This window comes from Harmonia axyridis, chromosome 3 (genome assembly GCF_914767665.1).
Source record: "Harmonia axyridis chromosome 3, icHarAxyr1.1, whole genome shotgun sequence".
Classification (NCBI taxonomy): domain Eukaryota; kingdom Metazoa; phylum Arthropoda; class Insecta; order Coleoptera; family Coccinellidae; genus Harmonia; species Harmonia axyridis.
Window position 1 is genome coordinate 16,186,709 of NC_059503.1, and position 15,373 is coordinate 16,202,081.

General features: G+C 31.8%; 1 protein-coding gene across 3 annotated transcripts in view; it reads left to right on the top strand.

Annotated features, from left to right (window-relative positions):
- Positions 1 to 15,373, top strand: part of LOC123677065 (acetylcholine receptor subunit alpha-like) — a 203,548-nt gene that overhangs the window by 158,906 nt on the left and 29,269 nt on the right. For all 3 annotated transcript variants that reach the window (XM_045613507.1, XM_045613506.1, XM_045613505.1), the window contains exon 4: positions 4,072 to 4,252. In XM_045613507.1, coding sequence (XP_045469463.1) covers positions 4,072 to 4,252 — 181 coding nt within the window. The remainder of the gene's footprint in view (positions 1 to 4,071; positions 4,253 to 15,373) is intronic.

Consider the following 15,373-nt stretch of genomic DNA (forward strand, 5'->3'; position numbering starts at 1 on the left):
GTGAATCTCAAGCTTTGAATTAGTGATAGTCCGATGCCAATCACTGCCTTCCCAGCACAGAACACTATGTCCTGGAGCAGTTAATTGAATTGGAAACGATGCAATTATAATCGATTATACCTGACTCAGAAATCAACTGAAAATTTTACAAGCGCTTGGTCTTATCACGACATCATTTAATCATACCAAGAATGATGAAAAATATTTTTTTAATTCATAACAACAAATTGAAAAATCAGGATAAGCAATGCATTGAGTTTTTGAGCCATCATAAGCAATTACGCTCTTGGAGACCATATAACTAAATATAGCTAAATATAAACTGCGATGTATAATGATTTGATTGTTGTAAATTAGTTCATCTATTAGGTGTATCATTTGGATTCTGCCAATGTCGATTTGTGTCTGCATCATAAAGTCATTCTCGATTAAACAAGTCAGCTTGCGGGACAAATTCTGGTCATTGTTGCGGGAGGTTTTAATTTTCTGCTTTAATATGAATAAATATGTGACCGAGGCTCATCAAATGCTCTCAAATACCTATGGTGAGGCCGCTATTAGTGAAAGAACAGACCGAGAGTGGTTTCAACGTTTGCCTCCAAACGAATTTTGCTGTGGAGTCGATATTGGAATCAGAATAAAATTTGAAATTCACCTGACAATTTCGAGTTATAGGTTTTTTGATTGAGTTTTCATTTTGAGACTGCTGTTCAGACGGAATTTTTTTTTTTTTTTGATCAGGGATTCGGAGAGTGAGTATATCAAACAAATGATAATATGTTCATCACCTCCTCTTATTAAGTTGAAGTATGATCTATTTCTGGTATCCAGGCGCTATGAACAATTGATGTATCTTTTCTATGTTGATTTTATTCGAATGTGAACACTGAAATTGAGACATAAAAAGTAGAAAACAGGCTGTTCATTCGAGAGGTTCCGCAGAATTGATACTTCGGGTTTGAATATTAATCAATATCAAGAATTTCAAAATAAATAGAAACAAATTACCTAAAATAAAATGTTTGAATTTACGAATTCATAATATATATATAAATAGTTGAATTCCTTAATTTTTTATAACGCTATTACAGTGTTTAACATCACCAGTGTGCTGAAAAGATTTCAGCGTTTACTGAAAATTCTCTAGTTGATATATCTATCGTTGTCATTGAAATGTCTAGCCCTTACTCCTTAATGGCTCCATATCAAGGATTTCTATCACCTTCGCAATATAAAAGGATTCAATCTGACATCAATTTTGCAATTACGCTTATAATAGCACAAGAGGAAATTGCCCATATCTCATGAATGAAAGTTGAAAAGAGCACCTCTTACTGTCAATTTTGCGGTTTTGTTGGAAAAATTCCGACGAAACTCTACATATTTGAAAAATATTGGTTAGATATCAGACGAAGTAATATCGTTTATTGACGAGCGTCTACATGTTATCTGAATTTTCTCGGACTATTTGAAAACAGTGCAAGCCTAATATTTTCTTCTTTCAACTTTGAAATAAAAAGATTAAATGCTTACTTCACATCAAACCTTTGAAACGATCTCTGATCGCGTTCGCAATTCAGGCTTTTTTCAGTAACTGATCGAATTTTAAATTAAAATTGTATTATTTCGAAGAAAGTTGTACAAGAACCCATTTTTCCAAAACTGAATTCATTCCTTTCACTGAGTGAAACTTGAACAATGGTAATTATTTGGATTTTTGAATCCTGCAGATATCGAGAATTTCTAATTAAATTTGAAGTTCTTGACACCTATATGCTTTTAGCAAACTACATTTTCATATCCAAGTACCTACTAGACGTTATACACTGTGTCGGTAAAGTATGGAACAAATTCATTTTTAGCTAAACAGACCATTTTAAGAAATAATCCTGAAACAGGTCGATTTTTGATTTTAATTTACCGTATTTCAAAATAATAATCTAATATCAGGGTAAATTACTTTCAAGTAATGATGCCACCGTAATTTTTTTAAATGGAACACCCCCATTTTGTCTCAATTTTCCGATTACTCTAGATAGGCTGATTCCAAAAATGTATCACATGTTGATTCCAATTGGTACAGGGTGTACAAAAATACAATAGTTTTGTGTGTGCTGATATTATGTTTGCTAGACCACAAGCACTAAACATGTTTGGAAGCAACTCATTTTTATTCATCTAAAAATGTAACAAACCAATTGCAGCTGGACAATAAGTATTTTTGATAATATTGGTAATTTAACTAATAAAGAATGTTACGCGTTACTTTATGAACACACGTAAAACTATTGTATTTTTGTCCACCCTGTACCAATTGGAATCAACATGTGATACATATTTGGAATCAGCTCAGCTAGAGTAATCGGCAAATTGAGACAAAATGGGGGTGTTCCATTTGAAGAAAATGATGGTGACGTCATTACTCGAAAGTGTTTCACCTTGTTTATTAGATTTTTATTGTAAAATACGGTAAATTGAAATAAAAAATCGAAGTGTTTCAGGATTATTTCTTAAAATGGTCTGTTTAGCTAAAAATGAATTTGTTCCATAATTTACGGACACATTGTATGTATTTGAATGACAACTTCGTCAAAAATTACGAATCACGAAATTTCTTTCAAACTTGATTCAGTAGGCTTTTGATGAATGACAAACAACCATTTAAGCTCTAAATCTCCGGAAGCCCCATCATTCTCTGAATGAAGTTTGGCAACGCCACAAATTCCTTCCGCTTTATGATGAACGACTAACAATTCATCATCTGGCGCGAAATATGAAATATCTTTTTTGTACGACATTGTAAAACAACTGATAGCGTACACGATGTTTCATATTCAATGAAAATATATGGAAATATGAATAATAAACCCGTATATCTCATCATGATAATCTTGTTTCACTTTGTTGGCTCATAACTCTGAAAACTAAACATAGACATATCACCAAAATTTGGCTTCAAATTTGTACAGGGTGTCCCAAATTCGATGCTCACTGAAAGCATCCCGAGAACTCTAAGATTTAGAGAAAAAATCTTCAAGGGTCCATGATCTCTTTCTTCGAAATAATAAGATATCAGAAAGCTGATCATAGATATCTTGATTCGTTCACGAGTTACTGAAAAATGACTCTTTCAAATAATTCGCTGTATCTTGGTTTCTGATTGAAAGTAATTTTTGTGGTATGTATATGATACTCTTTAAAGAATATAGAAATAAATTACTATTTTAGAGATATAGAGTAAAATTGATGTTTTTTGAATGAGACACCCTGAGTCGATTACAATTATACAATAGAATCAAAATTAATTAAATCTAAAATTAAATGAAGAATATTTATATACAGCGTGTTTCCTAATTGTGGGACAAAACTTCAGGAGGTGATAGTTCTTAACAAAATAAGAGAAAAGTACTCATTAACCTTTGAACGAAAATGCTTCTTCTTCAAATTACAACCATCTGAAGTTTTCATTTGCCCCACATTTAGTAAACACCAGGTTTAATTGTTGCCACAAAAGAATATTGAAATATTAAAAATCTTTAGAACGGATGACATTCTTGAAAAACAGGTAGAGGAATGGTGCCTTTCTACAAATCTTGTACTAGAAAATTGCATTGCAAATTGTCTAGGTATATCTCTCAAACGGTAATTGATTTCTATGAACTGTTATGAGTATAATGTAAACAATAAAAATTACTGAAAAAAGTCTTAAAATTTTTCGAATATCTAGAACAGAAATCAAGATACAGCGAACTATTTGAAACATTAAAGAAACGCCTCGTACCTCGAGAACAGATCAAGACATCTTTGATTTGCTCATCATTCTGCAAAAAGATATGGGGGTCCCCAAAGATTATTTCTTTCTCGACGAAGATAGATCGATATAGATAGATCAAATTTGGGACACCCTGTAATCAAGGGACAAAAATGAGTACAGTGAAAAAAGTTCAAATGATATCTACAGGATCCCAATAATTATCATCAGTAAGAAAAACCCACTTAGCACATATAAACAAGAACAAGATTTTCTGTTAGTTGTTGCGGTTGTTAGTGTTGTTGTTGGTTGCCTTGCAGCGCAGACGGCAATTTCGAGGTTACGCTGGCCACGAAGGCCACCATCTACCACCAAGGCCTTGTCGAATGGAAACCACCAGCTATATACAAGTCTTCCTGCGAGATAGATGTCGAGTACTTTCCCTTCGATGAGCAAACTTGTGTGTTGAAATTTGGGAGTTGGACATATGATGGTTTCAAGGTAGGTAGGTATGCTTAAGTGATGAGTGCTAAGGACATCTTCAGTCGATAATTTTCCAAAATCTAAATTTTGTACAGGGTGGTTCAGAATCAATGTCTAACGATATGATCTCCGGAACATCTAGAGTCATGCATGTACCAATTGCATACCTACTTAAAGATCACATAACTATAGAATTAGCACATAAATGAACGAGCGCTCAATAGCTTCTTATTTTTTCGATATTCTTCCAAAAGTTTTTATGAATCTGATTACTCTGTTAGAACCCAATTTTGCAGATGGCTCGAAATTGTTACTCTTCATATACCAACACGCAAAATTTCAATTCGGTTCTCACTATTTTTTTTTAATTTTCTATGGTTCTGGTTCCACTATTATTATAAAATATAAATATAAAGTTTGAGCTTTGTATTCTACATACGGTCAGGTTTTCCAATAAGAATTGTATAATTCAAAATGGTCCTTGAGGCAACATTGTGTATTGTTTTTAACCATTTGTTATGTCATTTGTGTTCAGTAGATTATACCATTTAATAATGGAAAGATACAGGCTTCAACAAAGTTGGACTGTTTCATCAAAAGCAGAACCCATTTGTGAGTATGAGCATGAGAGATATTTAAAAAGAATTGATGGACTACTTTTCTCAGTTAATTGACTCAATTTTCTTGGTATTGCAGACAAATTTGAAAGGGTTACATGGTACGGCTCAAAATCACATTCAAATCGTTCTACAATAGAACTGAATAATCTCCTAGATGAATCATTATTAAATTTCTCCTAATATTCTCGAATGGGTTCTGATTTTGATAAAGCCATTCAACAATTGAATGCTGAAGGTTGTTGAAACCTCTATCTTTCTATGATTGAATGGCATAACCTGGTGAAGGCAATTGACATTAGAAATGTCAAAAATAATACAGAATATTGCATTATGACCATTTAAAATTATATCATATGTATTGGCAATGAGCAATTTGTTTGCTTAAATATGAAACATTTAATTTATCATCCACATTCGAAAAAACTTCAGGAAAATGAAATATCTATATGCAGTGTTCATTTGATTTCTAGTAGTTCCGAAGATATTGTCCGTTAGACATTGGAGTTGAGATAAAACCTTCAACTGTATATTGTGCACATTAAGAAAAAAATTATTATCAAAAGAATGACCGAGAATGTCCTCATCATTTCACAAAATATACATAATTTTACAACGCTTTCTGCAAATATTCGAAATAAGAAAAAAAACGAGAATGAATTCATTAAAACTTCTTGATTCAATAATGTATCTATTCTGATAGGAAATGAAAAATCCCTACTCTACCATTTGTATGTAGAATTTGAAATTGATTTGGTATTAGTTTATTCATTCTCAATATTCAATAGCTTTAAGGAGCATGACAAATATTTTTCGATATTTCCCATCAAAATATTTTTGATATTGATATTGTTTTAGAATGAAAATTTATATTTCAGATTGAAAGGTGTTCATACTGAATTAGCGATCTAATGAACAGTTTTATTCCAGAGTATTCATTGAAATCAGCACTATGGATATTCAGGCTAGTTGAGTTTCGGTATCAGATGAATATTTCTATTTTTATTCCAAAATTTCTGGTGAAAAGTGAAAATAGTTTCAGAACAAACCTCTATTCAGCAGCAACATTTGTTCATTTGTCCATCGTGAATCTAAACTGATTAAATAATGTCAAAAATCTTCATATGGAAGTGTTCATGAAAACATTTTTTGGTATCAACTCATATAAAATAGAAATAAATCTATTTTGGCCGAAATATCAGGAAATATTGAAGTTAATGCATAATTGCAGTCAAAAATTCGATACAACAAGTTCAAAAATCAAATAAGATATATTTTTATAGATTCTGCAATTATATCTATTCTGCAAAAAAACTTTTTATTATACAAATTCCACCACATAAGATAAAGTTCGATTTCGAAGTGTTTCTCAAGAGGTCCAATTGTCTCAACAGCTTTTGTTGAAATTGCGTGGATCGGTTGTAAAGCTTCGAGAGAAAAAGGATATAAATTTGGGGGTAAATTATCATTCCCAAGCTATGGTTCAGAAAATAAGGTCATACAGGCAGCAATAAAGAGGAAGTCACTGAAGCTTGGACCCCCATATTTTAACCTATTTGACAGGTTACAGCTTTCGTAGAAACAATTTATTTACTGAAATTGTGGCAGAGCGTAGCGAGATGAATCCAATAGTTACGATTTCCTTCCTTCAGAATTCCCCCTTTGAACACCATCAGCCAAAATATGAATTATTTACGTAGAACAGATAGATGCACAATCTACTGAAGATATACGATCGTTTATTTTTTATTTTAGATTTGAATTTTTATTAGAGAGACTAGAGAGAACTGAGGTTAACCTCATCAGTTGAAATTAAATTAAACCTCAAAAATGATGGTTTTTTATAATTTTTAATTATATATATATTTTTGATTTAATTTTTTCATTTTTAAAATTCATCTCTTTTTCAAAATGTTCTGTATGTTTCTAATTATTTAGAAATTTACAGTGGTTTGTCATAACCAAAATATTTAAGAGACATTATGTCACCGAAAGCGTCATAGATTTCAATGGGCTCTTAAGAAAAAAACAAAATTTTGATGAAAAATACCTACATATTCAAAGTTACAATGGCTTAATCCTGGTTAGTTTTTTATTTACATAATAATAATAATAACATAATAACATATCATTAACATATCAGAGGATGTCTGGATGCAAAATTTAACCTGATATGAATTTCATTTTCTTCGAGAAATTCGTAAATACGAATTAACAAGGTCATAGCTTCATTCGCTACGTAAATAGCCTTCAAGGTCAGACTTGGGAAGGGTCAAGATTTGAATGAGTAATTGTAATTATGATGATTTTATGCAGTATAAATTGGAGGAATGATATTCTGATGATGAATTTAAACGGGAAATGGACAGATGAACGATAGTCCAGCATCTCCAGAATCTCCTGTCACTGGAATATTAGTTTGCCGACACGAAATTTTGTACGAAACTTGAAATAGTTATCTTTATAAGGGATGTTAGTGAATAAATGGGATATATAAAAAATAATGACTGCATTTGGGAACTGATATTATTTCTTCAAACAGAATCAACCCCTGGAGTTTGTTCAGTTGTTCACTAACATCCAGTGTATAAATAAATGAATAAATGAATAAATATGATTGGCCATATTTAATGAACCCCTAATCGGCATTCAAGATATTGAGCTTTCCTGAGAATTTCCATTCTTCAGCTCTTTTCTTTCAAAAATTATTGTGTTTACGGACGAACGAATCTTATCATTTGGAACCATCCCAGTTCAGAATTCGAAAATTGCAGACAGTGGCGAAATAATAGAGTGATTATTTCGGTGAACGACCGCTCAAAAAACTAATTTCATTCATTCAAGCCAGAAAGAGTACTTCATTCAAGGATTCATGGAAGCTACTCAATGATTCTGTCAATGGTATTATCTTTGAGTATAGGTGTTCTGTAAAGTATATACCGCATTATGGAGAAACAGAAAATTAGCAAGGAACTTCAGATTAACTGAAATTAATTGAATATTGAAAATTAGCAAATTTCTACTGGTTAATAGTCCAAATCGAAGTGAAAACTGTTACGCTGTACGGAATCGAATTTTCTCTTTTTCGAATGAACTTTAAAAAAAAAATTGAAAAACATTGAAAATATCTTCCACTTGAGATGATTGCTGGAATACTACACATTTTCCAACAGGTAACTTGGAATGATTCAAGTTTTAGCGATCAGATCAAAAATTAGTAAGCATTATTTTACGCTAGGGACCAGCGATTTATACGTATTTATGTTTTCACTGTTATTCATTTCAAAGAGTTCGTCATCGCGGGAAATATGAATTATTATTTTTTTTGGAATGGAAGAAAAGGAATTAGATGAATTTTGTATTGAAGAACAAACATTTATTTTTTCATGAATTTTCACACAAAAATATTTTACAAAAAGTCATGTCAGAGGCTGAAAAAACGGTTTTTCTAAAATTAAAAATGGAGACTTGAAAACGTATTTGAAATTCTTGCATGTGGTAGAAAAGGATGGTGAATCAGAGAAACATTTGAGATTGTTTCATTCATCCTGAAAAGTGGCGGGATACCAAAAACCCTGACGAAAAAGGAGTAAGTAGTTAAACTGTGGTAGATCACGAGAATGCTACGTGGTGTAAACCTCTCTTGAGCTATGACGAATTCACCAATTATTATCATTATCAAAATTGACCAGAACAACAAAACTGTCAGAACTTTATAATTTTCAGTTTCAAAAGTCTTAAAACTTGCAATCGAAAGCAGAACCATCAGATGTTCCGAAAATGAACAGGCTGAAACCAGAAGCTCAAATCGCCAGCTTTCCTCTCTTAGCATGTTATTGATTTCCCTTTCCGGGAAACTCGCAAAGTTTCGAATATTTTTCCAAGGAATAAAACCAAAGTGCTGATTTCAGTCGAACGCTATCAGTGTATTTTCCTTACAGCGCCGATGGCAACTATGAGGTCACTCTGATGACCAAGGCCACCGTCTTCTACTCCGGCCTGGTGCTCTGGAAGCCTCCAGCTGTTTATAAATCCTCTTGCTCGATCGACGTCGAATTTTTTCCCTATGACGTGCAAACGTGTGTCCTGAAGTTGGGCAGTTGGACTTATGACGGTTTTAAGGTTCGCGTGGTATTTTATTTTTCCCATTTCGTGTTTGTTTAGCCTTTTTGCGCTCCCTGTTTATGTAACGTTCTTTCTCGTTGTTTCGTTCCAGTGTGCAAGTCCTTGCTCTCAGTAAACGTTCCTGTAAAGATTTCGCAAATCCCTATTTTTCGAAATTTTGAATTTCGACAGTGATGAAATGCCCAGAATATTAGAATAAAGTTGCGTCGACAACTTGTTGAGATGAAACAGATGAAATGAATTTCGTAAAGTCTGCTGTATATGACAACTTGTTTCCACTATAGTAATTCAGTTTTAATTAACGTTTTTCATAACGTTGGGAGAATATTGGATTTTTTTTCAAAGGATTATCAGTGGCGTAGCGATCGGGGAACATTTTGAACTGATTTCATTGTTCATTGCCTGTTAGGATATTTGGGAGTGTTAATCTCCAGATGCTCGTCAAATGGTATTTGTAACTTTTATAAACGATGGTATCTTACTGAAACGTGCTGAAGGATTTTTCAGTCAGTGATTGATTTGTTTCAGGGCGCTCCCTATTGTTTCAAAACTTTACACCTAGTATGAAAATTAATTCAATTATGGAACAAAATTTCAATCTCTGTGTTTTCGTGATAAAATGCAGAGTTTATAGTATAACACACTTTTTTTCAATCGAATTAAACTATGTGTTTAATATCCGCTATATTACCAATTGGAAAACCATATTAATAAATCTGCACCGAATGTCCCCTTATCTTTTGATGAAAAAACAATTCCAACATTGTTGTTGGGGAGTTTCATCGGTACCATCTCTCAACACTTCATTAGAAATGCGAAACAAATATTAATTTTATTTTGGCTACACCCTATTTATATTCAAAGTGAAAGACTTCTCTCTTCTGTTTCCAAATGAATAAGTGACCTCAATTTTTGGCAACCGTTTTGTTCACAAAACAACCTCATTTTGGATAATAGGAAAAAAGATTGTTGAAAAATATGGCTCATTTCATTGTTAACTATTTCATTTTTGATATAATAATTTAAAGCAAAATTATGTGAATGGTGTTAAAATCGTCATTACGGTGAGCAATACATATCAGTGATGAGATGAACGCCTCAATTCTCGCTACGCCACTGAGAGATATATTCCACATATCCCCTACATATGGAGAGACCTAATCAAAAGCTAAATGGAAATGTATATATCTTCCATTACACATTGATGAATCCAATATTCGTTATATTCAGTATGAAATTTGGAGGGAGCCACAAATTAATTCATGCTTGGTATTACTTTTGAATTTTCATTGAAATAACTGCGAATACTTCCATTTCTCCAAGTTTTCTTTTTATCATTGTGGATGTTTTTTTGTGAGCTCTTTAATGATGTATCACAAATAGAAGGTTGCTATTTTATATAGCAGAGATGATTTGAATAGTGGATACAAAAAGAAATCGAAATTGGACACTGATATTTTGCATCCCTCCACTAATCTTTCAGAATACACAAGAGTACTCATGCTGCAGACTTTACGACATTGACAAGCAAAATATCTTTCGAAATATTTCCATGAAAAATAACATACTTTTCAAAGAAGTATGCTCCTTTTCTTGAAAATTATCTTTTGATCACCAAGAGTATCCTTGAAAACGTAATAATACCGAATATTGCATACAATTTTTATCATTTTAGCCTGAAATTTCATCAATGATCAAATTAACTCATGCATAAAATGAAGTTATTTCACATCCTTCATTTTATGACGTTTACTGAGATGTAAGATTGGCATATAGAACGAAGCATATTGTACATATTCTGTTGACATTTGGGAAAGGTATAAAATTTTTACTTTATACAAAACAACAGACACACTTTCAGTGTTGTTCATGCAGAAATATTCAATATCATTTCATACAAAAAATGACCATTCATATATTATACATTTTGATTTGCACCATTTTATTTTATCTTTCGTATATCCACTAGAGAAACTACTGAACAAATAGTTTTTAGCGAAAAATGAGTTTGATTATTCATTCTACATTAGGAAGTAAATATTCTTCATTTGAGTAATTTTTTTTAGTGGAGAGCTTAGTGGATTTTATCATCGATTGAGCTATTTTACCGAACCTTTCTGTTGAATGAAGACTTTAGTTAAGGTCTCCAAACAATGGATAAAGATTTTTCAAATTTTTTCTGCTTCAAAACATAGGAAAAAAATTGATACGATTGCGTTTGTTTTGTAATTTTTGAAGATATAACATTAAAATCTAAAAATACCTACACATATTATTTTGTAGTTGTACATTGTAGTAGAGCGTGTATAGAAGTGCAGAGTTCAATGTATCTTGTTTCAAAGGGAAATATATATCTTAGTTATGCATTCCTATTCTTCGTGGTTCCAAAAAACTTGAAGCTATATCTTAAAAAAATTGAGCATGAATTATATTATTTTCGTTCAGTATGAACACATTTCCAGTAGCTATAGCTTCCAAAGTTCGAAAACGATTCATCTTCTCCGATTATTCTTTGAAATTTTAGCGAAATAAAAAATCCAGTTTCACGAAAAAGAATATTGATTGAAAGGAGAGAAACGTTCATTAGCTAAATAAAAAAGAATCAGGTTTTTCTATAGATACTGAAAATTAATGGATGCAATTTGAAATTTTCATACTAGAGTGAACTATCGAAAGGAACGTGGGATTCTTTCGACGAAAACGATTTCATGACTCAATGGCTTCCTTCATTATCTACTACTTCCCAAGAATATTTTATTTGTTGCTCTCGAGTAATCTTTCAGGGGCGGGAAAAAGCGAGAGAACTCATCTTAAGAAGGTCCTTTCTCTCAGAGTATTTTTATTCGTTTTCCTTTCAATTTGGGTGTGAAGATAAAACCGACGTGTTCATTTCACGTCAAAATCAGCCTTTCTGACATTGAATTATGGAAAAAAGTTTCGGGAATTCTTCAATAGGGTTCTGGGGAATGAGCTGAAATTTCATTCTTAGAATTATCATTCGGAATTATTTTACACCGACCTCAACTGTGACCGAAATACAAATAACTTTTATTTGAAAAAAGATTGACTGTTCAAAATCTTCAAGAACAGTCCTGATTATCATAATATGTGATTATTTTCATCTTCATTTCTTTCTATGGTTGCAGTTGGTCGGACTAATAGAATATATTTGTCTGAAATTAGCAGTGTTGTCAAATATCGAATGGGGGGTATAAAATAAATATATTCTGTAGAAAAATAGCATTTTTTATTTGCTTAGATTTTTAAATATTTTATAATGTGGAAATAAAGTTGGAAACTTATGAATAAAATTTTTTTAGTTGCTATAAAGAATTGGCGTATGAACTAATCAATCAATTCATCAAACTGTGGTGTATTAATTTTTGAAGCACCGCTGATTTTATACCTTTTCCATTTAGGAGTTCGTGTTAATAGATATTCAAAAGATGTGATAGATGTGGAGCTTAGTTTGCTTGAAGCATGAGCCAAATGGTTACTGAAAAAAAAATGGAAACCTTCAAATATTCCTTGTACATAAATGGAAAAAAACAGATTTGTTCTGCATTGGTTTAGATATTCTGAATATATGCTGTTGTATTTTTGCGGAGTGTTGTCGCCAAATTTCAGCTTTTTTTAGATGGTTTTTTTGGTGTATAGATTTTTTGAATAATGATTTTTTGATGTGATGTGCGAGATTCATTTCAAGAATGAGATGAATCCTGAGTTGAAATCGAAATAATAATGGATTCTTTTTTGAAATTTTTTCATTCATTTTTCACATCACTACACATCTTGATTCTGTAAATACTCATAATTACATTGACACTTCATTCAGACATACAATATCAGAAAAGAATCAGGTATTATTCAGATTTTTCAAGGAATCAAATAAGGTAGGTTTTGACACTTCATTTATCCATGTACATATCCAATTTTATGTGTTTTTATGTTTGTTGTTTCATTGCTATTTATCTATACATTCAACTGTGAACAATACTGAAAGTGAACTAATTTTTTCAATTCAAGCAATAAGCAGGGATTGCAGTTTCAACAAGGTATTAAAAATATAATTCGGTATTCAGATGCAATGAGGGAATCGCCGGGTTTCGATGTTCAGATATGGCATTTCTATTAAAATCAATTGTCCCGTACATTCACAATCGATTAAGGCATACTGCTGGCTTCATGGTGATATAATGCGAATGAGACTTGAATATTTGATTCGAAATTCAACTTTTCAATTAAGTTCAGAACCAGAAAGGAAGAACTTGTACAGTTGATGTAATTCTCAGGAGAGATAGAAAATCCTACAGCAAGATTCAGAATGGACTGCATAAAGAAAATCATCAACCGAAAAGCAATGAAATTTTTTTTAACCTACCTATATAAGAAAATCGAGACTAAAATTTGAATCATATTTTTCAGGGTATGTACCTACAGTCACAATGCGACAGATGTAAACGTATAATAATGACGATTGACAAAATAATGCGTTAACCTGGAGATTATAGTTTCGAATTATATTACATCAGATCAAATCATTTTATTCAGAGAACTTTGTTATATTATCGCTGACATATTTCAAATCTACCGATTGAATTTAAATAACTTTCTACCCAACATTATTTTCTTCATTTATGCGTATGTTTATTTCATTTGTTTTTTAGATCGGAAGCAAAAAGAAATTATTTTTTCTATGAGAAAGTTTTCCTTCAACATTTTGCTCTCATTTATATGAGCGCCGGATTTTATTTTTCATAATTCTATACAAAAATCAACTTTTGTTTTAACGTATTTGGTCCTGACTTGATGGAAATTAATTTTACTCCACAATATTGTAATAGCTCATTGTCGTATGATGTAATTTTCATTTTCTGGGAATTAAAATCAATGTTCCCAGTCTATTTGGGATGAACAAATTCAAAAAATTCCCTTTGCATAATGTTTCCTCAAGCAGATATCAAATATGATTAAAATATGGAAAAAAATTATTTCATATGATATCTGAATAATTGAATATAGGTACCTTAATAGTTCCTTAATAATAAGAATTTGCAACTTTGGGTTTATAATACATTCATTAAGATATAATTCTATATAATGACAAGAAGTGGATTCAAATTTTCATCAAAAATACCGTTCGTCTGAAGATATTGATGAACCATTTATTTCGCCTATTGTCATTATTTGACGATTTGTAGCAGTCTCCAGATTATGATGATTTCATATCAATAAAATCAAGACTTGAATTTTGAATGAATGCCTGATATCAAGGTAGAAAATATTGAAAGCCTTCTAAATTTTAAACGATCTGTAGCTATTAAATAGATAGAACAAACATATGTATGTAAGCGGTAAAACTTGCAAAAAAAAATAAAACAAATGCATAGAGTCACTGATTCATAAAGGAGTACAGAATAGACTATAACCAGTGTTGGCAATCCAAGATAGACAAACTTGGTAAATAAGGTGTTGTTCTTTATAGAAATGAAGACATAATAAGTTTCATCTCGACAAAAAAATGTCAGTTCATCAAAATTGGCTGAATGCTGAAATAATGAAATAAACCAATTTTTTTTCGAGCAAGTATTTTCCACAAATTAAAAACGATTCCTTCTTTTCATCAAACAGTCAATTTTGGAATATCAGAAATCAGTTGTGTTATCTCCATATATTCTATTCAGACATGGAAAAGCGCACATCACGGAGTTGTCTGCTGAGTCAATATAGAAACGAACCACGAAGAGCAGCTGCAAAAAATTTAATTACTTTTCGGGATACGGCCAGTTCCTGATCAATTCTTCTACGAGGGCGCGATATTGAAATTTTCTATTCCAATTTCACGTCGATTCGCAGGACAATTTCGTCGTCAATATTCGAAAGGGGACTCATTGAAAGTTAGCGAAAAACAATTCGGATATTTGGTCCACTTCAGAATGGTCCATAGTTTACTTTCACAACTGAACGCTCTCGAGAAAGACATTGATGCTTTTATTGGACAGTCCGAATAGAGATAGATCCGGTTAATCAGATTGATTGGATTTTTTTTGATGATTTTAACCAATTACACCCTAACTCCATTCCCTAAACGTACAAGCCTGCAATGTATCGTTCTCTCTAAGTGATCAATAGTAAAACTTGGATACATTTCGAATTTTTCAATCAATGGAACAGGAAACCAATCAAAATCACTTTGTTTTTCATCAAAAAAGTAGAACACAACAAATGCGAAACTCGACAATTGTATTACCTATGAATTTTCTCAATCCTAATCAATTTTTTTTTCAATTTAACTTAACGTGTCTCAGCAGCTAGGCCATTACATTGACACAAGGTAGAATGATACTCGTCCTCTAGGTATTACAAATAATACAGTTCATAAAATATTCACAAAAAA